This window comes from Centropristis striata, chromosome 16, assembly GCF_030273125.1.
Source record: "Centropristis striata isolate RG_2023a ecotype Rhode Island chromosome 16, C.striata_1.0, whole genome shotgun sequence".
NCBI classification, from domain to species: domain Eukaryota; kingdom Metazoa; phylum Chordata; class Actinopteri; order Perciformes; family Serranidae; genus Centropristis; species Centropristis striata.
This window is the reverse complement of record NC_081532.1, coordinates 3,303,334-3,331,268: the sequence shown is the minus strand read 5'-3', so window position 1 is coordinate 3,331,268 and position 27,935 is coordinate 3,303,334. Positions and strand designations below refer to the sequence as shown.

Below are 27,935 nucleotides of genomic sequence, written 5' to 3'. Positions count from 1 at the left end.
ACCCTAAAACATACAGTAAGTCGGCCATCTTGAATCGAAAATGGCGTTTCCTGCTATTTTTTTTTTTTTTTTGCCATTTCCACGTCGTACGCTTTAACAAACTCCTCCTACAGATTTAACCTGATTGACTTCAAAGTTGGTCAGTATCATTTTTATTTAATTTTTTTCCTGTTGCTTGTTTTCTATCTTTCTTGTATTGTATGTGCCAAAACTTTGCATAAATACAATTTACAAAAAAAAAAGCATGCATTGAGAGTGCTTAACAGAATCCTTCTTTACAGTATTAGATGGATTACTATCTTTTTTTTTTCTGATAAAACACTCTTTGTCGCTATTTCCCCTTGAAATAAAGTGTGAAAAACAAATTTATTCTGACAGGATCAACCGGAAGCTGTCTGTTATTGTTTTGAACTTGACTCTGGTCGCCATCGTCATCATCTGTACGCACGGCGGCGACAGCAGCTCCCGGATCGGCAGGGACGGGTCTCTAACCCACCGCTATTCTCCCTCAATGCGAAGAAAAAACCCTCACAGAGAGTAAAACACATCCGCACTGAGTCCCTCTGGAACCCCCGATGGATTAATCTGATTTTTCTGCGGTAAGAAGCGCTTTTTTCTCCCCTTTTCTCCCTGTGTTGAATCTCGATTGGTGCACCCGCCTCGTCCCCTATTTTGCGCTGAGATGAATTCATCTCGGGGTAAAAAAAAAAAAGAGGCAGCAGAGGAGATAAATAACACAGTTGCAGTTGCTCCCTGACTCCAGTCACACTGCACATGTAGGTGCGTGGATTGGGGCTAAAAACAGACAGAAACAGTGGCGCTGCTGCTGGTGCTGGTGGTGGTGCTGCTGGTGGTGGTGGTGGTCGCGTAATTGTTGGATGATGTTTTGCAGTGCTGTGATTGTGGAGAGGGCTCTAGTGTTGCAGCAGCAGCAGCAGCAGCAGGGATGGATGGATGCGCTGCAGAGCTGCTGACCACTGAGGCCACTCACACATAATAACCGCCACTATGGCCTGCAGACAGCCTCCTATTGATTCACCTCAAAATAATTGTCATATGATTTACGCTAATTGCATTGCCACGCTGTTAAATATCCAATTAAAGCTGTCCTAATCGGGTTATCTGATGTGTCTGGAGGTGCAGCCATCCATCTTGCAGGCAAAACACCACAGATGATCATCTACAGAGTGTGTAGCTGCGAGCTATATATATATATATATATATATATATATATATATATATATATATATATAAATTAGGGCTGGGCGATATGGACCAAAAGTCATAACCCCATATGTTTAGGCTGAATATCGCTATACGATAGGCTGTATATCTTGATATTTTTATCTCAAAGTGAGAGCAAATGTTCAGTCAAAGTCAGATATGACATGTCACAAGTAGTTTTATTTTATTTTTTTTAAAGTTAATTTAAGTGAACATAAATACTGTATAACAACTAGGGCTGGGCGATATGGCCCTAAAAGAATATCATGATATTTCAGGCTATTTTTGCGATAACAATATTCTTGAAGATATTAGGAAATACTTAAAAATATATAGAAAATATGTTTTTTAAGTCTGTATAAATGAATAAAAATCTAAAATGTAGTGTGAAGTGCAAATCTCAACAGTTGCCAAATACAAAAAAAATTTGTCACCATACTAAAATGTTCAACTCGATACCGATACTCCAGAAAAATATTCGATACTCAATACCATTTTCGATACCACAAGGATAAAAACAAAGACCCCAAAATTTAGCAGAAATATTTTTATTAACAAGAAAAATGCAACATGTTAAAATGAACAGAACCACAGGTTAAATATTTATAATAAAAAACAGTTACTGCAACTATGATAACAAGCTTCAGGTCTGAGGTAGTGCTAAAAATAAATAAATACAATAAACAATAACAATTAGAACAATATGTGTGTTGATGTTTGGTTGCAGGTCGACTTTTCTCTTCTTCATTTTGGGAAAATAACACTTTTCAGTCACCAACATTTCTGTAAACTTATTAACTCTATGCTTTGTGTACTGACACTGTGTCAATTAACGTAATATGGGCACACTACGTGCCTGATTTATTTATTATTATTATTATTATTATTTATCAATACTTTTGAAAATGAGTATCGTATCGATACTTTTGTCAACCCTAATATAAATACATGTGCATTAAGTTGTATGCAGTGAGCTGTTTGCAGCCTGCAGCTCTGAGCTTTCAGTTATTGGTCCATGAATGACGTGCGTGATGTGTTCGTATGCATTTTGAATGAAAGGAGTTTCTTATTATTATGGTCCATAAAGCCTGTCCATCCCCCCCTCAGGCCCCAGGACACACATTTAGTCCACTTATCACACACACACTGGCACATCAGCTGCCACATGTGATTTTAGGATGTTTTAATTGCAGTATGTTATAATAGAGGTGAAATATTTAGCCCAGTTAATTGCACCTGTGAAAAAAGGTGTTTAGTCTAAAAACCAGATAAAAACAGTAAATCTGAGGGAAATGATCTTGCTGCATGGACAGATAATTTACCTTGACAAGATTTCTTAAATTAAGATTATTAAATCTAGAAATAAGCATGTTGAACACTTAAAACAAGATAAATTAAAGCTGCAAATTTTTTTGTGTTTTTTTTGTCTTTTTATTTTTATTTTTTGCGATTTTACGTAATTTTTTTTTTGTCATTTTATGTCATTTTTGTTTCTTTTTTGGTCATTTTATGTCTTTCTGTGTCTTTTTTGGTGGTTTTTTTTGTCTTTTTATTTTTATTTTTTGCAATTTTTTTTGTCATTATGTCATTTGTCATTTTTTCCCCTTTTTTGGTCATTTTATGTGTTTTTTGTGTCTTTTTTTTTATCTGTCCATGCAGCGAGATCATTTCCCTCAGATTTACTGTTTTATCTGGTTTTTAGACCCTTTTGCAGTGAATACTTTGGTTTATGATATTACTAGAAGTTGTTTGACTCTGTTTTTGTGTCAGTCAACACATGTCACACACACACACACACACACACACACACACACACACACACACAGCCACAGGAGGGCTGCAACTAGTCATTACTGTTATTTAGAGCAGCAGCAGATAGACAGAGACAGAAAGTGAATGGACAGCTGTTTGATGATTGATTAATCACTAAAGTCAGTTTTGAAGACATCATTTGGTTGTTTCAGCTCCTCAAATGTGACATTTTGCTGCTTTTTAGTGTCTTAACATTAATTTAAACTGATTAATACTCTAATCAATAATCCTTCTTTAGACATTTTTATGGCATTTTATTGCTTTTATATGCCTAGGTTGTTCTTTTTATTTAATTGTGTTGTTATTGTCTGTGTGCTGCTACACTGTAATTTCCCAGCTTGGGATAAATAAAGTCTAAATCAATCAATCTATCTATCTATCTATCTATCTATCTATCTATCTATCTATCTATCTATCTATCTATCTATCTATCTATCTATCTATCTATCTATCTATCTATCTATCTATCTATCTATCTATCTATCTATCTATCTATCTATCTATCTGTCTATCTATCTATCTATCTATCTATCTATCTATAATTGTAATAATAATAATACTAATATAATGTAATTTTTTTCATCTAGTTTTTGTCATTTTGTGTCTTTTTTGATCATTTTTACATTTTTTTGTATCAATTTGTTTCTATTTAGATAATTTTGTGTCCTTTTTTGGTCATTTTTACATAAAAGATGTAAAAATTACCAAAAAAGGACAGACAATTTTTGTCATTTTTGATCATTTTACATCTTTCTCATATTGGAAGACACCACTTGATTGCTATAAGGAATTGTGATGGGCACGTTTTTATTGTTTTCTTATATTTCACTGATTTTTTTATTATTAGTATTAGTTTGATTAAGGGATGCATGATGATATCGACACGCCATTGACAGCTTGACAAAGGCTTTTAAATGAAATATTGGCATCATACAGAAACATTTAACAGGCAGATAAGATGACATTTTGCAACAAATATGTCTGGGTTAAGTGGTTTTTTAAAAGTATGTGAAAAAGCCTGATTATAGTGAGATCAGGCCTACATAGCAGCCTGATTGGCTGAGGTCAGGCATTGATTAAATTGAGTTTCGGTACCTTGCATGAGCATGGACGCTCAGATTTCCTTGCACTTGAATGCTACGCAGGGCGAGTCTTGCCAGGAAAATCAGTGGGTTTATAATGAGGCAATAGATTCAGATGGCAAAGTTGCTGTTTACAATAACTGTTTTATATTTTAAAAGGTGTCCCGACTCCTATAAAGCCCTGAGTTCTCTCTCTTTCTGTCTGTTTCAGGGCGTTTTTAAACAATTCTGAAAACCACAATTGTAACATCCCAAACCTCCAACATATGGGGCACGTTTTCCATGAACTAGGGTTGTCATGATAACAAAATTACTCAATACTCAAGAAAATATTCGATACTCGATACCATTTTCGATACCACCAGGATAAAAACAAAGACCCCAAAATTTAACTGGAAATATTTTTATTAACAAGAAAAATGCAACATGTAAAAATGAACAGAACCACAGGTTAAATATTTATAATAAAAACAGTTGTGCTAAAAGAAACTGCAACTATGATAACAAGCTTCAGGTCTGAGGTAGTGCAATAAATAAATAAATAAATACAATAAACAATAACAATTAGAACAATATTTTCGTCTGTTTCTATGTCTGCTTTTAACCTTAAAAGGATGCAACTTATACTGTTTATATTCTTCTTCCAAACGCCTCTAATATCTGATAAATCCCAGATCCTATAGCACGTTATTTCTGGTTTAAACTGGCTGTTACATGATCAGGAGGTCATACTGGGACCTTTTAGTAAAGCAGAGGACTTTATGATTAAAGTAACAGAAAATATACCACTTATTATGATGCATCTAACAGTTGTAGGCCGTCAGAATAACAGCGAGGCTTTATAACATGTTAACTACACTGGATGATACACTATCTGTGTTGGCAATCAGTCAAAATGTGTTGGAAAATCTCAGCATATGGGAGATTGGCAAAAATCCAGTATCATGTATCATGCAAAACCCCCAAAGATCTTCAGTTTAAATGTTATAAAACAGGAAAAAAAGCAAATCCTCACATTGAAGAAACTGACACGAGAGACTTTTTGGCATTTTTACTAAAAAACAACTTATAAAATTGTTGTCATTTAGCTTTTTGTTGCTCTTCTAATAGATTTAATCAGCTGATTGCAGCAGCTCTCCACTCAAACATCCTCTTGTGCTTCAAGTGTTATTCAGCTCTACCAGAATACTTCCAACCTCCATTTCTGTCCACGCACCACATCATTATTTCCAGTGGATTCTTACATCGACCATTGCCCTCCACTGGCATGACATCTGGAAAGAAAAAACGTTTTAAACCCCCCAGTTCAGACTGACAGGCACGGGCAGCAAGAATCTGCTCCTGTTGGTGGAAATAAAGAAGAGAAAAAGCCCATGTTTTTCTAATTTGCCCTTTTTTCTCCCTTTTTTTTTGGAAAGTATTCCTCTACCAGGCACCAGTGGCGGTTCTAGACCAATTTTACTGTGGGGGCCAAGGAGGGGCCAGTGTTTAAATGACAAAGATGATATTTAAGCATTCAAAATCTTTGCATGTCTTGAAAAAGACACAAAATGACCAAAAAAGACACAAAATGAGAAGACAGAATAACCAAAAAAAAACCCCACAGAAGAAATAAAAATGACAAAAAAAGACACAAAAAAACCCTAAAACAGACACAAAAAGACACATAAATGACACCAATGACAAAAAAGACACAAAATAACTAAAAAAAAGACACAACAACAGACACAAAACTAGAAAATTTCCTCTGGCCTCAAACAGAAAGCATTTTTGGCAAAACCATAATACCTATCATTGATCCGACTTCACTTTGAGCGTCCTGAGTTCTTCCTGAACGTCTACATATGTTTTTTTTTTTAAGAAAAATGATAAGAAAGAAGAAAAATAGCTTTGTTAGAGTGATTTAAAAAAACTGTTACATCTCCCTTTTTCAGAAATCTTCCTTTGTTCTTAATATAGGAGCCAATGAGGCTGTTGGTGGTGTTGGTGGATCATCTGTGCGTCCTACGCCCAAACTATAACTCTGACAGCTTTACCAGAGGATTGTGAGGGAGAAGACTAATTTTCCTACATTTCTATGTATAAATTATTTCTGTAGAGTGGAATTTGCGGCCTGGAGCGCAGTTTTCAAATTTATTTTTTGACAGTTTTTTCTCTCCCTTTACACTCTGGCGATGATGTCACACACTGTGACACGAACATTCCGTGCAATACACACCCATTATAATCTCAGAATTTCTCCAAAAATGATCATGGTCATTGAACAGGGATTGATAAAAAACTATATTACCTATCGAAACGTGGATTAATACACCGATACACAAGACTTGTGTCTACTGTTTAAAGTTTAAATGGAGTCTCTAGGTGAAATTATGCCGGAGAAGTAGACGTTTAAAAATCTCCAATTATTGTTCTTTTTCGCTCATTTGTATCGCTTGTTTGTCAAATTTTCAATGCAAAATTTTGGGCAGTTTTCATCGTTATAAATTGATCATTTTATTATTAATTTAACACAGGGGCCAAAGCAGGGGCCAAAGGCTTCCTGGAGGCCCCTGTGTGAAGCGCCACTGCGAGGCACACATCTCTCTCTCTCTCTCAGACTGAATGGGCGTTTACAAAGACCTCAGTGATTTAACAACATGACTCAACATACTCCACTGTGAACACTGTGACACCAAAACAGAGTTGAGGCTTAAAGCCACTCGTACGTTGACTGTGTGGAGCTCAGCTGTGGGTTTTATAAGCGGCTCTGTTCATTGAGCACCAGAAGAATGCTTTGAAAGCCTTGACACTGTGTTTCATTGTGCTCATAATCTTGTAGCAGAGTGAAATGTGCCCATTGTCTTGTTGTTGATCACTGAATGAACTCAGTTGTCCGACACAAGCAAATATTGTAACTATTCAGAGAATGGCAGCCATAAGGAGGAGACAGTCAGAGCTGGGCTGAGTCCAGGAGAGAGTTTCAACGCCACACAACAGAAAATTATCCTCTTTTTTATACATCAGATCTTTGGTGATTGAACAGAAAGTTGTATTTGGGAGTTAGGGTTGTTAAAATTATCGATACTCCAAAAAGTATCGATACTAAAACGTTGTATCCGGATACGATACTCATCTTCAAAAGTATCGAGTATCTGAAGCTTGTTATCATAGTTGCAGTTTCTTTTTGCACAACTGTTTTTTATTATAAATATTTAACCTGTTCTGTTATTTATTCATTTATTTATTCTTTTATTTATTTATTCTTTTATTTATTTATTTATTTATTTATTTTATTTTATTTTATTTTATTTTATTTTATTTTTTATTTTATTTTATTTTATTTTATTTTATTTTTATTAATAATTTAAACAAAACACAACATAAGTGACCAATGTACAAACACAGTAATAAAGAAAAACAAAAGAAAGAAAAAGATCAATAACAATAAAACCACAAAACCAACCTAAATAAATAAAACCACAATAATAAATAAGAACTTTAACACATTTAATAACATTAAAACTAAAACTAGACTATGGAAGTAAATCTGTGTCATCGGAGTTTGAAATAAAAAAGATGTTGAATTTCTAGCACTGAATATTTATACATTGAAATTATGTTTCTAAATGTTTTTCAACATTAAAAATTCTTTTTTTGAGGTTGAATTTTTAACATTGAATTTTGAACTTATAATTTCACATTGTAATAACTTTTAATCCTTACTTCTGCTAACTTCTGCAATGTGTTGAATTGGCACGATTGTAACGCCGCTATGAAATGTCAGCTAATGTTGCGACCACAATTTTGAGTTAGCATTGATACGCTAATGGCTACTCTTGTAGCTGTAACAAGCAGCGCCGCTAGCATCAGTTAGCCGCTAGTGTCAGTTAGCCGCTAGCATCAGTTAGCCGCTAGCATCAGTTAGCCGCTAGATTTCGCTAATGACGGAATTTCACCGCTTTCCCGCATTTCACAACAAAGAAATAAGAGTTATCAGAACTATTGTCCCTTGTTGTGAACCCCAACTTAAAGATATAAGTAACAACAACTCACCAACTTGTTTTTGAGCAGACAACTGGCTTCCTTTGTTGTGCTAACTCACATTATTGCCCTAAATGTCAATAATTTATATTTCCAAGTTTTACCAACTTAAATCACCGTTTAAAGCGAAAAATACAAGTTGGCTTTTTTTGCAGAATGTTGGCAATATCATGATATGCATTTTTTTAATTATTTATTTATTTATATTATGGTGAATGATACAATATGGCACAGCCCTAACGTCATTGAACAGAAAGTTGTATTTGTGAATAGTTGAATGAGGTGGTCTGCAGTAGGAGGAGGCTGTGGGAGCTCTGACCCTGTTTTGTGCCGTGTCAATGATTCAGTGTTCAGGGAGCCCACACTACTAATGAAACAGAGCTTTCTTGTTAAAGGTTGTGTTGAATTGCAAAGTGATTGTATCCTGGAGAGATTTGCAAGTTCATCAGGGTTAAATAATGGAGGCATTCATTATGACAGATGTAAAGATCAGCTGAGTACAATTGGTATAATAAGTCAGATTCAAAGATTTAATAGTGTTTCTCATTGGAGCTGAGACCACTGGACTATTGTACTGATTCTTTTCACTCATTGTTGAAGCAAAAAAACGTCTTAAATGACAGAAATCGCTGCTTTAAAAAAACTCCCCCATGGTTGGGTTTTTATCTTCGAAAGAAGTTGTGTTTTTCTTTTTCTTGTCACTGCAACATTTTTATCTGTGTTGGATTACGGAGATCTTTTGTACATGAATGCTGCTGCTCAATGTCTTAGAATTATTGAAAAAAAAAGGTGCAACGACCTATTCAATCTATTTAACATGGAAAAAAATATATGTTTTCTCCAATGTGCAATATCTGTAAAATGCAAAGTACTTTCAGAAAAAAGCATGTGTCTAAAGGTGTGTGGACAGATAATTTACCTTGACAAGATTTCTTAAATTAAGATTATTAAATCTAGAAATAAGCATGTTGAACACTTAAAATAAGAAATTAACTCTTAAAAGAAGATAAATTATCTAACACTTCTATATCTAAATATATCTATCTTTTTTTATATCTTGGTAAGAACCAAATAATCATCAGGTCACTCTGCTCGGGCCAGTTCATCACTGCTGGCAGCTTTAATTTATTTTGTTTTAAGAGTTAATTTCTTATTTTAAGCGTTCAACATGCTTATTTCTAGATTTAATAATCTTAATTTAAGAAATCTTGTCAAGGTAAATTATCTGTCCATGCAGCAAGATCATTTCCCTCAGATTTAGTGTTTTTATCTTGTTTTTAGACTAAACACCTTTAGACACATGTCTTTTTTCTGAAAGTACTTTGCATTTTACAGATATTGCACATTGGAGAAAATATATTTTTTTTTCCATGTTAAATAGATTAAATAGGCCGTTGCATGTAATAGTAGTATGGATATCAATGAATACATATATTAGAATATATGCAGAGATATACACAGTATAGTATAAGTGGTATATGATTTATATAATAGAGGAAAAATACTAATATAGGCCTAATGTGGTTGGATGTAAACACAGATAGTGATAGTTAGGGACAAATTTGGTTAGGTTTAGGAATAGCTCCTGGTTTGGATTAAAAATGTATTTTATATATATAATATCTACATTGTAGTGGAAGTCACCTCAGCCTGCATGACTGCACATAAACGTTTCTGAAATCTCTGCCAGTTGAGACATTTTTAACTGTTGCATAGTGTATAAACTGTCCTTTTACCTACAACACTGTTCAGAACTATTTGGAAAAGTCAGTCGAATGACAGAAAAATTTCAACATTCTAGTCTTTTTTTTTTAAGCAGAGCAGATTTTCATGCTTCTTAAACGTGATAATTGAATTCCTATCATTGACATACATGATGACAAATTACTTTGTGTTTTTTAGACTGTTTAGCTGAATGAAGTGAACCATGTGAAGACATGATGACCTTGAGCTCTGGGGGATTGCACCGTGCATTTTTCACCGTTGGCTGTCTGCCATTTTATTGACAGCAATTAATCAAAAAACTAATGGGGAGAATAATCAATAATGAGAATAATCATTAGTTGCAGCCCTATTGTCTATTTATCAACTAATGAATTAAACAACTGACATAATGAATCAACACCAGCACTCTTTATTATTATTATTATTTCAGTCTCCATGTGTTGTTTTCATGTCTGATTCTCAGTCTGCTGTTAATCCATCAGTCACGCTGTGTGACCCTGACATGTCTCTCCTTTTAATTTACTATATTGATCTCTCAGCTTCACTATAAATGGCTGAGTGTCTCATTATGGCTCCCGGCTCTCCGTCTTACTATAGATGATTAACACTCGTGCCCGTACAGCATCAAAATAAAAGCAGTCGTTTGGGGGAATTAATTTCCCGTCTGTGACTGATGCAGCAGGATTCGACCCGTCGTCTCATTTAGTGTTTAGATCATAAGATTCTTCTTCTTCTCTTCCTCATGTGAAGGAATCTCTGACAAACACTCTGCAACAGATATTGGCCAGACATCACAGTCACATTTCAGTCTGCATCTTTATCCAGTTAAGACGAGGAGTTTAACCCTTTATCAGGCGAAGAACTATATTTGGTAACTTCAGTGGATATCTAAATGAGGTCCTCATTTCTCTCTGTTTGGTCGTAGAACCACATGGATTTCTTCCAGATAATCAGCAAAAATCAGGCGAAAGATCAGAGAAAAAAGTTGCAAATTTACTAGATTAAAGAAGCAAATCTACAAGAAAAAAAGTTGCAGATTTAAGAGATTTAAAGTGGCAAATATGCGTGAAAAAAGTTGCAGATTTAAGAGGTTTAAAGTGGCAAATATGTCCGAAAAAAGTTGCAGATTTAAGAGATTTAAATTGGCAAATATGCACGAAAAAAGTTGCAGATTTAAGAGATTTAAAGTGGCAAATATGCGTGAAGAAAGTCGCAGATTTAAGAGATTTAAAGTGGCAAATATGCGCGAAAAAAGTTGCAGATTTAAGAGATTTAAAGTGGCAAATATGCACGAAAAAAGTTGCAGATTTAAGAGATTTAAAGTGGCAAATATGTGCAAAAAAAGTTGCAGATTTAAGAGATTTAAAGTGGCAAATATGCATGAAAAAAGTTGCAGATTTAAGAGATTTAAAGTGGCAAATATGTGCGAAAAAGACGCAGATTTAAGAGATTTAAAGTGGCAAATATGCATGAAAAAAAGTTGCAGATTTAAGAGATTTAAAGTGGCAAATATGTGCGAAAAAAGTTGCAGATTTAAGAGATTTAAAGTGGCAAATATGTGCGAAAAAAGTTGCAGATTTAAGAGATTTAAAGTGGCAAATATGTGCGAAAAAAGTTGCAGATTTAAGAGATTTAAAGTGGCAAATATGCGTGAAGAAAGTCGCAGATTTAAGAGATTTAAAGTGGCAAATATGTGCGAAAAAAGTTGCAGATTTACAAGAAAAAAGTGGAAAAAAAGCAACTTTTTCCTTGCAGATTCACCACTTTAAATCTCATAAATCTGTGCATTTTTTTCTCGTAGTTTTGCCTCTTTAATCTTGTAAACTTTTTTCTCAAAATATTACCCCCCTCCCCTGGGCCCGTATGTTTTTTTACACATTCTGACAGTATGTAATATCCTCCAATATTCTCTAGGGTTGAAATTTGGAATTTGCAAGTATTTCACTGAGTGTCCTATTAAGGGTTAACTGCTCCAGTGCAGCTCCACGTAGCTGCGGTCCTTCCTTCCTTCCTGTCCCCGTTGGACCTTCCCTATCACGCCTGCGTGGTCCAAGCTGTTCATTTGGGTCTGAAAATAGCGTGATGAGTGTTCTTGCAGGCTGAGGTGGTCATGCGATACCCGGCTGCACCACCGAGGGGAACAGGCCCGCGGCTCTGATGTCATCATCTGCTTTTCTGAGGATGTGCTGCAGGTTTGGCATGCAGCAGGCAGGCTGGTGTTTCCCTGAAACGCACCTAAAATCATTATGTTGCAGAGCTTTATCTCAACTTGATGCATATCTGTAGTGTCAGTTCATGCATGTTATTAAATAACATACACTGTAAAAAATGTCTTTAGTTTTTATGCTGAAAAACTGCTAAACCATGACAGTAAAATACCGTAAAATGATAAATGCATTAATTCAGTTTCAGTAACAATGAAACACTGTAAATGTATAAATCAGCCAAAACAGTATTTAAAAAAAAAATGTTTTAATACATTACTCCACTGTAAAATACACTGGCAATGTGTTTGTAGCAATATATATATATATATATATATATATATATATATATATATATATACAAGCATCATTTTGCATTTATTTTTCGTAAAAAATACTTTTTCTCACTGTTAAATGTACTAAACATCATATCTCTAACAGAAATATACTGTAATATTTAATGGTAAAAAATCTTTAATTTATGCGTTTTCATTTATAAAGTATTTTCTTGTCAATTATGTGGCAGAACAGTGTTTCTTTTGATGGAAAAACTTTTTATTTTTTATGGTAAAATATGGAATAAAATGGCAATCTTAAACAGGAAATCAACAGTGCTAATGTCCTTTTACCGTAATATACCAAAAAGTTGCACCGTATTTATTACAGTAAAGTTCTGGCCAAAAAATTTCTCCACTAGAGTAAAAGTCCTTCATTCAAAACTTACTGAAGTAAAAATACAGAAGTATCAGCATCAAAATGTACTTAAAGTATCAAAAGTAAAAGTACTCGTTCTGCAGAATGGATCCACTCAGATTGTTTTATATATTTTAAATATATTATTAGATTATTATTATTGGTGCATTTATGTAAGCAGCATTTTAATGCTGTCAATGTAGGGCTCATTTTAACTATTTAATATACTTTATGTGGTTTATTTTTATAAACATGCTTAATCACTTTAAATTGATCCTGTTTTATGTTACATTTTGACCTGAAAAGTAACTAAAGCTGTCAGCTAAATGTAGCGGAGTAAGAACTGAAATATTTGCCCTTAAAATATAGTGAAGAAGAAGTTTAAAGTTACAAATGTGGAAATACTCAAGTAAAGTAAAATTACCTCAAAATTGTACTTATGTACAGTACTTGAGTAAATGCACTTAGTTACATTCCACCACTGGTTATAAAGTTGTTTGTTAAACAACTTATCAGTGAAAGATTTTCAATAAATCACCCTCAGATATCCGCTGCAGACCAGCCTCCCTCTCTGTGAAAACAGAGCTTGGTAACATATTAAAATTTTTTGACAGCTTTAATCGTTGAGACTTGCACAAGCGTGGAAATATTAAGTGAGCTGGCGGGTCAACACTGGTGTGTTTCCTGCTGGATTTTCTCTTTAACTGAAATGAAAATAGCTGCATCCTCTCCTGGAGGGATCAGAGTAAAAACTACACTGTAAAAAAATTGTGTAAAATATGTTCCATTTACGGTAAAATACCGGCAGCTGTGGTTGCCAGAACTTCACCGTAAAAAATACAGAGAGTGGGTTTTCTACTGTCAATTTAAATGTAAATATCAGGAAAAAAACTGTTATTTAGACTGAATAATCCTCTTTTTAAATGTAAATATCAGAATTTTTTTTTATTTAGACTGAATAATCCTGTTTTTAAATCTAAATATCAGATAAAAACTGTTATTTAAACTAAATAATCCTGTTTTTAAATGTAAATATCAGAAAAAAATGTTATTTAGACTAAATAATCCTGTTTTTAAATGTAAATATCAGAAAAAACTGTTATTTAAACTAAATAATCCTGTTTTTGAATGTAAATATCAGAAAAAACTGTTATTTAGACTAAATAATCCTGTTTTTAAATGTAAATATCAGAAAAAACTCTTATTTAAACTAAATAATCCTGTTTTTAAATGTAAATATCAGAAAAAACTGTTATTTAGACTAAATAATCCTGTTTTTAAATGTAAATATCAGGAAAAAAACTGTTATTTAGACTGAATAATCCGTTGTTTTTTTTTCAGGGTAATTGTGTCTTTGTGACATTATGGTATTTCTCCATTAATTTTACATACATTTAAAAAAATATTTTTACAGTTTAAGTTGTTTACTATTCCTTGATTTACGGTAATTAAGTGTCTACTTCGGTAATATACAATTTTAAATTTTACACCTTATTTCTGATGCATTTTGACAGTGTTTTACTATAATTTCTACAAACATTTTACATTGTATTATATAGAGTAAAAGTACTGCAAATCATTAGAAATAAAAAGTCTGTTTACAGTTATAAAGTTGGCTGTCAAACAACTTATCAATGAAAGATTTTCAATAAATAACTGGTGCAGAGTAGCCTCCCTCTGTGTGAAAACAGAGCTTAGTAACATATTAAAATCTCTGACAGCTTTAGAGGAAACTTGCACAAGCGTGGAAATATGAAGAGAGCTGGCGGGTCAACACTGGTGTGTTTCCTGCTGGATTTTCTCTTTAACTGAAATGAAAATAGCTGCATCCTCTCCTGGAGGATCAGAGTAAATGAGGGAGATCTCTGTCGTCGCTGCCTCGGGGGGATTAAAAAAGATTCCTGCAGCTCTTGAAGTAAAAAGACGAGGGACTTCCACAGCTTTAACACATCTGAACCATTCCTCTGCAGAAACTAGGCCATCTTGTTTCGTTTAATGACATATGTTTTCTTTGTGGTGCTGTTTTTTTTTTTTTCAAACGCTAAACATTTGCATATGAATCACATCTGTGTGCACTTTGTGTTGTGGCTGATTTGCTGGACGAAGGCTATAAAAAGCTGCATCATGGTGAATAAGACACAGTAGAGCTCGGTTATTAATGTGATTTTATTTTTGATCATGATTTGGCTTCAAACTATTATAAAAACAACATAGTCAAGAGTAAATAGATTATTATTAGTTATATTATTCTGGCCTATTTTATTTTTATTTATTATGTTGAATACATGTTTAGTGGTTTTGACAAATTTTACAACATATTTCTATTTATTTATTATTATTATTATTATTGTTTTTTTATTTTTTATTTTTATTATTATTATTTTTTTATTTTTGGTATTTATATACAGACACACATACATTTTATATTTTTTATCAGTGGAATTTTATTTAAAAGTTAAGAAAAATAAATTTGATAAAATATTATAAATATTATAAAATAATATGTATTTATCAAATTTATTTGTATTCATTTTAAATTATTCAGTTAAATGAAAATATTTATTTTATTTATTTATTTTAATTTTTATATTTATTATTATTTTAGTTTTCAGTGGAATTTTATTTAAAAGTCAAGAAAAATAAATTGGTGTTACAAGATAATAAATATTAAAAAATAAAAATATGTAACTTCGTAATTGTGTTAAATAATCATACTCTAAATATTAACCAAGACAATATTGATTTTTATTTTTAACAGACAAAGACAAATAGACAAAAAGCCCCAACTAACATTATTTTATATTCATAAAGTTTAGCCAAAGCATATTTGGCAGCAACGGGCAGATTTATCACATATAAAAATAAAATTAAAATTAAAATCTGAGTTTGACAAACGTAAAAAAACTGTTGATTTCCCTTTGCATGTATATTATGTATATTTTAGCTACAGTGCCAGTGTATTTTACAGTGGAGTAATGTATTTTTTTTTTTTTTTAAACTGTAAAAAGTACTGTTTTGGCTGATATATACATTTACAGTGTTTCATTGTTACTGAAACTGAATTAACCCATTTATCATTTTACGTCTTTCACTGTCATGGTTTAGAAGTTTTTCACCGTAAAATAGTGAACAGTGTATTAGTACTTTTACTTAAGTAAGAGATCTGAATACTTCTTCCACCTCTGGTTAAAACCATAAACAGACTTGACTTTTTATTTCTAATGATTTGGATTACTTTTACTCCGTATAGAAGCTTTAACATGAGATTTAAGGTGGAATCTTTGTATTTAATAAACCTGTGGTTGTGTTATTATAGAACAGGATAGGACATGTATATATAACCGTCTATTGTTATTTATTATCTTAAGGATTAAATAGAATCAGAAGTCCTTCTCCTTGTGTTCCAGTCTGGGCTCATAATGCTGCTGCTGCTTGTTTCTTTCTGGGTATTTAATGAGCTTTTATTGGCAGTAATGAATCACAGTGATTCTCTCTGCAGTGGTTCCTTCTTCTCTTTTTAACCCTTTGGAGTCTTGGCCTGTTTTTTAATACTTTTCATTCTGCATGTATATAACACTTATAGAAATGTGTACCATGTCATGTCTAGACATTTAACATGTTTTTCTCCTTGATAATAACCAAAATCATAATCAAGAAAACCATGGAAAATGGCTAGATATCAGCTCTTACATTGAAGTCTTAGGAGCTATTTTTGTTGGTATCATCATATCAACAACTTTTTGAACCCCCCTAAAAAAACATAAAATCAGATTTTGAAAATGATGTTGTTGTTGTTTTTTTTAGTTAAATGAGGATCAAGTTCTTGCATTTTACAGATATTTCACATTTGAGAAAATATATTTTTTTTCATGTTAAATAGGTTAAATAGGTTCTTGCATGTAATAGTAGTATGGACATCAATGAATAAATATATTTAAATATATGCAGAGATATACACAGTGTAGTATAAGTGGTATATGATTTATATAATAGAGGAAAAAATACAGAAGGCCGAATGTGGTTGGATGTAAACAGAGATAGTGAGTAATAGTGATGGTGATAGTTAGGGACAAAACTACTTGGTTAGGTTTAGGAATAGCTCCTGGTTTAGATTAATATATATGTATATATATATATATATATATATCATATCACATATATCGATAAAGTTAAACATTTTCTTTCTCTATATAAATGCTGCCCTTACTAGGGTTTTCATATTTAGTTCTTGTGTAGTTCTACATTTTTAAACCTAATATATTTGATATTATCTCCACTTATATCTTATCAAACTTGGCCGATCATCATCAAACAAAAACTGGCATAAAGTTTCAAGCCAGAACATTAGAGGGAAGTTGACGTCAGGGCTCGACCTCGCTTTGTTTTTTTACATCATGACGTTATTAAGGAGTAATTCCCCGACGCTTTCTGTGACTCCAGAGGGTTTAAACAGCAAGGAGCACATTTAGGACTGGAGAGGCTACAAACACTGTCAACAGGAGGTGAATTCTGTGGGAAAAAAGACACAAAATTACTGAAAAAAAGACACAAAATGGCCCAAAAAGACACAAATTACTAAAAAAAAGACACAAAATGACCTTAAAAGACACAAAATTACGGGAAAAAAGACACAAAATGAACAAAAAAGACACAAAATGAACAAAAAAGGCACAAAATTACTGAAAAAACACTAAATTACTTTAAAAAAGAGCACTTCCACTTACCTGTATATACTGTTTACTTCATAAATAACTTATTTCTTGCTGCAGCTACAGGTCCACAGATAAAGACTAAGCATCATAGACTTTGTGGCTTGAGAAATACGAGAACTCTCTTTTGTTTTGTGTTTGGTGCTTTCCACAAAGTATTTATGTAAGTTTTTTATGCATTCTGTCTGTTCTTGCTTGTGTTTCCTTGTTGCAGAAGTCAGTTTGCAGTGACACATCTGTTTGCACTTTTTTCTGATGTCGGCATTTGGGTTTCTGGCTAGTAAATGTAAAACAGGCCTGCAGGAATTTAGTCATATACTCTGTAGCTTTCTGTCTAACCATTAAGCTCTGCTGTCCTTCAGGATCGGGGTTCTCTCCAGGCTGAAAACTCAACTAAAAAGATAATTTTTAGACGTTTTCTTGGTTTGCTACACTGTCACCTTTCGGTCTGAAAAATGTTCGCAGATTGCAAAAAAGAAAAAGAAAAACGGCCATCATAACTTCTCCCAACCCATCTTGGAATTAAGAATTTCAAAAGTACAGATATTTTTTCTATACCATGTGTTTAAAACGATACAATCTCTATTAATTAAAGTGTAAAAAGTACCAAATCTATGAAGTAAAACAGACCTACAATCAGATTTCCACACATTTAAGAAGCTGGAACCTAAAAATGATTAAGTAGTTATCTAAATTATTTTATTAAAATGTCTAAAAATGTCCACAAATGACATAAAACACCATATTATAGGATGGCAAAAAATTTGGGGAAAAAAGCAATTCTACAGTATGTTGATTTTTGTTAAAAATGGTAAAATTTTAATATGTCTAAAAATGCCCCAAATTACTTAAATATAGTCCATTGATGCATATTAGTTGTATAGATTGTCCATAAATGAAAGAAAAACACCATATTGAAGGATGTCAAAAAATTGGAAAAAAGTCATAATATAGTATGTCGATTTTTGTCAAAAATTGTCAAATTTTGTCTTTGTTGTCTACCTATTTTTCATTATTATTTTTTTAAATTTATTTTTTTCTTTTTTTTCCAACACTCAATATTGTTGATATGTTTAGTTGGTAGTATTGCTATTGTTATTTATTTATTTATTTTTATTTTTTTGTTATGCTACACTAGCATTTTATCTTCTTTGTTGCTGTTGCTATTATTGGCCAATTGATGCTTGCCACACCCGCTTGTTTGTTTGTTTTAAACTAAATGGAAAAACCAATAAAAAATGTATCACAAAAAAAGGTCAAATTTTAAAATGCCTAAAAATGCCAAAAAATACTTTATTATTATTATTATTATTATTATTATTACTTTATTATTAGTATATATATATATATATATAGTTTGTCAATAAATTACAGAAAAACACCATATTATGGCATTATTATAAAATGCCAAAAAATACTTTATTATTATTACTACTTTATTATTGGTATATATAAAAATATGTTTGTCAATAAATTACAGAAAAAACCCATATTATGGGATGTCAAAAAGTTGGGGGGAAAAACAATTGTCAAGTCTTTTATTTTCTATCAATTTACTAACTGTTTCTGCTCTAAATCTTCAGTACTGACACTAAAATAATGTCGACCAAAAACCTTTTTTTCATCAGGTAATTATTATTTTCTTTGTGTAACTTCCTGCTGACAGTTAAGAGTCTCCTCCACCTGTTAGTGGACCGACTGTTAATCCTGATCTGAGTCTCGTAGCGTCGGTCAGAGCGTTGCCATGGTTCCCCTGCAGCCCCCCCCCCCCCCCCCCCCTCCTCTCTCCATCCTGCAGCCACTGTAAACAAGTGTGTTTCCAATTACCCGTCTCTCTCTCTCTCTCTCTCTCCAGTCAGCTGGCTGTTGGTCCTGCTGATGGAAGACAACAGAGCTGTCAGCGCTCTCTTCTTCTTCTTGAGCCTGCAGGCTGAAAGGGGGGCACGCTGAGCCCAAACCTGCATTAGTTTAACTGGGTCTTTAAAGACGCTAAGGCTCTTTTTAATTGGCAAAGCAGATTGCCTCAGTCATTACAGAAACTGGTTTAGCTGTGCTTTAGCGAGGCCGGTCCCCCTCCTGAGAGCCAGGCAGCGGTTGGCTGTTCAGGGCCGCTCTGTTGGTTTGAACTGATCTATAGTGTGTGTGTGGCTCCGCTGCTGCTTGTAAAGAAAACAAAAATAAACAGGCATGCCAACTTGTAAATGCAACGGCTGGTATAGCTTCTTCTTACAAGCATGCTTGTGCAATGAGATGGAAAAGTAAAGCATGATGAGTAGCGCTGTTAAGTTCTTTTATAGCAGGGGTCTCACACTCAAATTACCTGGGGGCTGCTGGAGGCAGGATCATAATGACCAAAAAAAGACACAAAATTACTTTAAAAAAGACATAAAATTTACACACAATTAAAAAAGACACAAAATTACTAAAAAAGACGCAAAATTACCAAAAAAAAAGACACAAAATTACAAAAAAGACACAAAATTACAAAAAAAGACACAAAATTACAAAAAGGCACAAAATGACTGAAAAACACTAAATAACTTTTAAAAAAAATACACAAACTGACCAAAAAAAGACACAAAATGACCAAAGAAATACTAAAAAAGACAAACAAAATTATTTAAAAAAAGACACAAAATTACTAAACAGACACAAATTACTAAAAAAGACACAAAATTATTTAAAAAAGACACAAAATGACCAAAAAAAAAATTACTAAAAAAGACACAAAATTATTTTAAAAAAAGACACAAAATTACCAAAAAAAGGACACAAAATTACCCAAAAAAAGTAATTAAAGGGACCTTCCACACACAACACGGTAAAGTGCCATTCATATAAAACTCACATTAAACTTTCATATCAAGGTGGGGGCCACAAAATATCGTCATGAGGGCCTCAACTGGCCCACGGGCCACGAAATTGAGACCCATGTTTACATATATATATATATATATATATATATGTATAGTGTAAATTAATCTGTATATAACTGTCTGTATCTGTACACATATTTTCAGCGTTATTCACCCGCTGCAGCAGCTCCGTCACATTGTGTTCTGAGGATAATTAGTGATGGAGTTTAGAGGATCCTGGTTAATTTCAGCCTAATTGAAAGATTTTCCACGAGGCTCTCTGTAACTCTCAGAGGAAGCTCTGAAATAATGGAATATTGAATCGTAATTTCCCCAACGGAGACGGCTCCGGAGCTATTATTTCACCCACGTACTAATTTCCTGTCTGTCTGTGTCTCTCCACCCACAGAAAGTAGAGAATGGGCTGTGTCCAATGTAAGGATAAAGAAGCAGCAAAACTGACGGATGAGCGGGAGACCAGCCTCTCTCACAACTCGGGGTACCGCTATGGCTCGGACCCCACGCCGCAGCACTACCCCAGCTTCGGGGTCACCACCATCCCCAACTACAACAACTTCCACAGCGGCGCCTCGCAGGGCGTCACCGTGTTCGGAGGCGTCCACACGTCCTCGCAGTCCGGGACGCTGCGGTCCCGGGGAGGAACAGGTGAGCTTTAAGGAGCCCGTTTTTAAAAAAAGCTCGTTTTTAAAAGCTCGTTTTTAAAAGCTTGTTAATGGTTGAAATGCAGGGCAGCTGTCTGGTAACCAGGTTTGGCTGCAGCTGTTCTCTAACTATTATTCTGTGATATTGTTTTTCTTGCCAGATGATACTTTTTGCATTATGCCACAAAGGAAAATCATCAGTCAGCGTCTTTAGACCTCCATGTAGCAATAAAACTCCAAACCATCGGAACCTCTCATCCGATGGTTTGAGTTTTTACTCATCATGTTTTATTCACTGCGGCCTTGTTTTCAGTGTATTATATAAATGCTACACTTCTTTTTTTTTTCAGTTTTATTTTTTTTTTTTATTTTTTTTATTTTAATTTTAATTTTTTATTATAATTTTTTATTTTATTTTTTATTTTTTATTTTATTATTATTTTTTTTATTTATCTTTTTTTTTTTTTAAATGCTACACTTCTAAACAAACTGGAAACAAAAGCAAGTGAGTTTCTTTGATAATTTATTTTACAAAAATTTGAATAATTTTCTATGCATACAACATTTTCCAAGCGACCAGACATGTTTTTAATACTGTAAAAAAAAATTGGGATCCTCATGCTATACATATTACACCTTTATACATTTTTTTTTACCACCTTTACTTACAGCCTGTCCTGTCCTCTCCTCTCTGCTCTGTGTAAACAACCTGCAGTAAAGTTGAATATTTCCTAGATTTTTGTCACTTAACTGTTGGTAAAGAGCTGAGAGGAGAGGACAGGACAGGCTGTAAGTAAAGGTGGTAAAAAAAATGTAAAAAGTTGTAATGTGTATAGCATGAGGAGGAGAAAATAAATTATCAAAGAGTTTTTATGATTTATGGCATCATAACTGTGTTACACGGTGCTGTTTTTATAGTAATGTAGCATTTATATAATACATTGAAAACAAGGCCACAGTGAGTAAAACATGAGGAGTAAAAACTCAGAGGTTCAGATGGTTAATTTGTATTATTATAAGTGGAGTTTTATTGCTACATGGAGGTCTGAACACGCTGTCATACTGTTTTTCTTACTTTTTGCATTATGCCACAAAGGAAAATCATCAGTCAGCGTGTTCAGACCTCCATGTAGCAATAAAACTCCACTTATAATAATACAAATTAACCATCTGAACCTCATGTTTTATTCACTGTGGCCTTGTTTTCAGTGTAACATATACAGTCATGGAAAAGATTATTAGATCATCTTTGTTTTCTTCAAGTTCTTGTTCATTTTAATGCCTGGTACAACTAAAGGTTCATTTGTTTAAGAGTTTAATATAAGAGCTGATATCATATATCAGACATTTCCCATGGTTTTCTTGATAATAACCAAAATCATGATCAATAAAACCATGTTAAATGTCTAGATATCAGCTCTTAAATTAAAGTCTTAGGAGCTATTTTTGTTGTTATCATTATATTTGTCCAAACAAATGTACCTTTAGTTGTACCAGCCATTAAAATGAACAATAAACTGAAGAAAACAATGGTCTAATATTTTTTTTCATGACTGTAAATGCTACACTTCTACAAAAACAGCTCTGTATAACATAGTTATGATACCATAAATCATAAAACTCGGGGAAAAATAACAAGCTGAGTTTCTTTAATAATTTATTTGACAAAAAAATGAATAAAAATCTATGCATGCAACATTTTCTAAGTGACCAGAAGTGTTTTCAGAACAGGTGCATCTCGATAAATTAGAATATAATAGAAAAGTTTATTTATGTCAGTAATTCAATTAAAAAAGTGGAAATAACACATTATATAGATTCATTACACACAGAATGAAACATTTCATGTCTTCATTTATTTAATTTCTTCTAATTATAATGATTATGGCTTACATTTAAAGAAGACCTAAAATTCAGTGTCTCTAAAAATTTGAATATTACAAAAGACCAATTTAAAAAAGTATGTTTAATATGTAAATGTTGTCCTCAGTAAACAACCTGCAGTAAAGTCGGAAAATTTGCTAGATTTTTGTCACTTAACTGTCAGTCAACAGCCTGGTCATTCATGGCTTCCCAGTTGTGCAGATAAATGCAGAATTATATATTTTTTACAGAATCTGGTTAATGCAAACTGTTTATTTTTGGCAAAATTTTAAATATGACACGTGGAATAAAGTGATTTTGATGCTTGCATTTGGTTATTTTTCCTTCTGGAAGCATCCATCACACAAGATTTGTTCAAGAAACGTCTGAAATTAGAAAATCAAATAATTCCTATACAGTTTTTGGCTATGATAAGTGCTAAAAAAATTTTTCTATAGGCTATATTTCCCAGTATTTTGCTAAGCTAAGCTAACAAGCTGCAGCTTCATATTCACCACACACATAAGAGTTGTATCAAGCTTCTCCTCTCTTTCTGCAAAAAGGCCAAAAAGCGTTTTTTCCCCGATAATGTCAGACTGTTCCTTTAAGACAGGGTGACATTGTAATATTGAAATATGTTGCCGTCGTTAAACGGGGGTCAAATTTCAAACGGAGCAATTAAAAGGGAAATAAAACGTCAGTCTGAGTTGTAAAGCTGTAAACTCCTCTGAAGACCACTCACTGTCTGGCTCGCAGCCAATATTCAATAAAAGGACTAAAGTCTCCGTTAACTCTCCAGCATACATTAACTCTTCTCTCCAATGAACTCCATCAAGGTTGGAATTTCACATGCAAGATTTTTTTTTTCCTCCCGTTTTTGTCCAGTAAATATCTGATTCTGAGATGATTTCACGTTTCTGCAGAAGATGAATGTCCACTGGCTGAAAGTTAATAGAAAACAGAGTGATTAAAATGTTCTCTGGTGCTCTGTGAAGGCAGTATCAAAATGACCAAAAAAGACACAAAATTACCAAAAAAGACACAAAATGACCAAATAAGACACAAAATGACAGAAAAAAACCTTAATTACTTAAAAAAGAAACAAAATGACCAAAAAAAGACACAAAATTACTTTAAAAAGACACAAAATAACTTTAAAAAGAGACAAAATTACTAAAAAAAAAGACACAAAATTACCAAAAAAAAGACACAAAATTATTTAAAAAAGAGACAAAATTATTTAAAAAAGAGACAAAATTACTAAAAAAAGACACAAAATTATTTTAAAAGACACAAAATTACAAAAAAAAAAGACTCAGGATTACCAAAAAAGACACAAAATTATTTTAAAAAGACACAAAATTACTAAAAAAAGACACAGAATTACCAAAAAAAGACACAAAATTACTAAAAAAAGACACAAAATTATTTTAAAAAGACACAAAATTACTAAAAAAAGACACAAAATTATTTTAAAAAGACACAAAATTACTTAAAAAAGAAACAAAATGACCAAAAAAAGACACAGAATTACCAAAAAAAGACACAAAATTATTTAAAAAAGACACAAAATGAGTAAAAACGAAACAAAATGATTTAAAAAAAGACACAAAATTACCACAAAAAAGACACAAAATTACCAAAAAAAGTAATTAAAGGGACCTTCCACACACAACACAGTAAACTGCCATTCATATAAACTCACATTAACTTTAATATCAAGGTGGGTGCCACAAAATATCATCACAAAGTGAAAAAACTCAAATATCCTCCAATCAGAAAGTTCTCTGGTTCTCTGTGAAGCAAAGTTCACGACCAGAAGATGAAACGTTGTGCTGAATCGTGGAGAAATCTGTTTCACTGTCTCACACTTGAGATTTTAAAGAAACATATGATGATGATGTGTGATGCATAACTTCACAGCGTTTCGTGCTTTGATGTGAGCTACTCAGGGCTTTTCTGTTCTCCCTGGCACAGATAAACACTCTGCATGTGTGGAGTCAGCAGCAGCAGCAGCATGAATAAGACATAACAGCACTAAAACATCATTCACATCTGAGATTGTAAAAGAGAAGAAAAAAACACTTCAAACAGGAGTTAACTAGGACAGAAACCTCATGTGACCTGCTGTTAGACACGTCAACATGTTTCTGAGTCAGACTGGAGACCTTCTGGTCCTCGTCAGGTTCCTTTCAGAGGTCAGAGCTTTAGAGTCCGGGAACGATTCAGATCAGATCAGAAAATGAAATCATTTTACAGTTTCAGGCTTATTAAGAGATACAGGGACTCCAGGGCCACATCTGATAAATCTGATTGGCCTCTCTAGCCGAGACCTCTGCAGCCTCTGCAGCTTTAAAGGTACAATATGCAAGATTAAAAATAAAAAATAAAAAAAAGAAGAGAAGGAGAAATCACCTCATATAAAAGTAATCTGACAGAGAGCATTTTTTAAGCTTCAAAAAGACTTAAAATTAAGAGAATTGGTCCCTCGGCCTGGTTTTAAAGGTCCTTTAAGGACGATGGTGAATGAATCAGCTGGCATATGACACACACACACACACACACACACACATATATATATATATATATATATATATATATATATAAAATTAAGATGAATTAAAGCTGCAAGCAGCGATGAACTGGCCCGAGCAGAGTGCACTGACAATTGTTTGTTTTTACCAAGATAAAAAAAAATACTTTTTGTGTGTTTTTGTCTTTTTTGGTGTTTTTAATTTTTAAAAACATTTTTTTTTTTATGTCTTCTTTGTGATTTTACATCCTTTGCTTCTTCTTTTTGGTCATTTTCTGTCTTTTTCTGTCTTTTTTTTTGGTGTTTTTGTGTGTTTTTTTGCATATTTTTGGGTGTTTTTGTGTCTTTTTTGGTCTTTTTGGTCTTTTTGTATCTTTTTTGCTGATTTTTTATCTTTTTCTGTCTTTTTTGTGATGTTATGTCTTTTGCTTCTTTTCTTGTCATTTTATGTCTTTTTCTGTCTTTTTTCAGACTTTTTTGGTCTTTTTGTGTCTTTTTTGGTCTTTTTCTGTCTTTTTTTGTCTTTTTTTGGTGTTTTGTGTCTTTTTGGGGGTTTTTGTGTCTTTTTTTGGTCTTGTATCTTTTTTTGCTGATTTTTTAAAATCCTTTTATGTCTTTTTTGTGATTTTATGTCTTTTGCTTCTTTTTTTGGTCATTTTATGTCTTCTTCTGTCTTTTTCTTTTTTTCTGTCTTTTTTGTGTTTTTGTGTCTTTTTACATCTTCTTTTGGTCACAAAATAACCAAAAAAAGACAAAAAATGTACAAAAGAGATAAATTAAAGCTGCCAGCAGCGATGAACTGGCCCGAGCAGAGTGACCTGATGATTATTAGTTTCTTACCAAGATAAAAAACCTTTGTCTTTTTTTGCAGTGTACGTGCTTCATCCCTACAAGTCACTTCTCATCTCTCTAACCAGCTCATGTGACTGTTCCTGTGTGTTTCCCTGCAGGGGTGACTCTGTTTGTGGCTCTTTATGACTACGAGGCGAGGACCGAGGATGACCTCAGCTTCAGGAAGGGGGAGCGGTTCCAGATCCTCAACAGCACGTAAGTCTGGAAACATCTGCATGACAGCATGGAGGGTGGCGCTCTTGTTTTCCTACTTTCTGCTTTTTGTCTGTCGTGAAGGTCTGAATGCTCATTTTGGACTCAAATATTGTTTCTCAGGCCAAAACAAAAGAAACAGATCTGAGCCGGCTTATGTTGCATGTAAAGCCTGACAGATTTGTCACATTTTACACTGAAAAAAGGTCTAAAAACCAGATAAAACAGTAAATCTGAGGTAAATGATCTTGCTGCATGGACAGATAAAAATGAAAATTTCTAGATTCAACAATCTTTTTTTAATTTACATCTTTTTGTTTTGTTTCTGTCTTATTTAGGTCATTTTGTATCTTTTTTGGGTAATTTTTACATATTTTTTGTGTCTTTTTGTGTCTTTTTTGGTAGTTTTTTGTCTTTTTATGTCTTTTTTGTGATTTAACGTCTTTGTTTCTTTTTTTCTGATTTTAGGTCTTTTGTTGCTTTTTTTGTAATTTTTACTCTTTTTTTAGGTCATTTTGTGTCTTTTTTTGGTCATTTTTACATCTTTTTTGTGTCTTTTTATGTCTTTTTTGTGATTTAACATCTTTGTTTCTTTTTTTCAGATTTTACGTCTTTTGTTGCTTTTTTTTGGATAATTTTTACTTCTTTTTTTGGTCATTTTGTGTCCTTTTTGTGTCATTTTACATCTTTTTTCGGTCACAAAATGACCAAAAAAGAGGCACAAAATAAAAACGAAAAATCTAACACTTTTAAATCTAAATTTCTATTTTTTTTTCTATCTTGGTAAGAAACAAATAATCATCAGGTCACTCTGCTCGGGCCAGTTCATCACTGCTGGCAGCTTTAATTTATCTTGTTTTAAGAGTTAATTTCTTATTTTAAGTGTTCAACATGCTTATTTCTAGATTTAATCATCTTAATTTAAGAAATCTTGTCAAGGTAAATTATCTGTCCATGCAGCAAGATCATTTCCCTCAGATTTACTGTTTTATCTGGTTTTTAGACACTCCTTTTTTGCGGTGTAGTGATAACTTTCTGACAGTTTTCATGGTAGAAATAATGTGTTTTGTTAATAATGTGGTGTAGGAACAGTGACAGGATTGCATTGCTTCTACTTGGAGGTTATTTTAGTAAAACCAAACGCTAAAAAAGACACTTTAGTTGACTAAAAGGCTACAATTAACTTTAGAGCTGAGCACACAATGTGACAGTCTGAGACGAAAACACAGAAACACAAAAACAAGTTCAAGGCTATGATTATATGCATAAATATAGAAATATAGAAATGTATATATATTTAATGTACACAGTAGGGCTGGACGATATGGCCAAAACCTTCTATCTACAGTATATAGGTCATGGACATTTTTATTGATCCAATCTCAAGGTTCTTTTTTTTTTTTTTTTTGAGAATTGGTTGCTGTGTGCAGTGGATATTTAGGGGGAGATAGCAGGTCAACAATAAATGTCACATAAAAGTGGTGAACATCATGTGAAAGCTGTGAA

At 33.0% G+C, this 27,935-nt stretch overlaps 1 protein-coding gene across 1 annotated transcript in view; it reads left to right on the top strand.

Annotated features, from left to right (window-relative positions):
* Window positions 1-401: 401 nt before the first annotated feature.
* The window catches only part of fyna (FYN proto-oncogene, Src family tyrosine kinase a), a 45,715-nt gene continuing 18,181 nt past the window's right edge, over window positions 402-27,935 (top strand). The window contains exons 1-3 of the mRNA XM_059352671.1: window positions 402-599; window positions 20,737-20,993; window positions 26,336-26,432. Coding sequence (XP_059208654.1) covers window positions 20,747-20,993; window positions 26,336-26,432 — 344 coding nt within the window. The 5' untranslated portion in view covers window positions 402-599; window positions 20,737-20,746. The remainder of the gene's footprint in view (window positions 600-20,736; window positions 20,994-26,335; window positions 26,433-27,935) is intronic.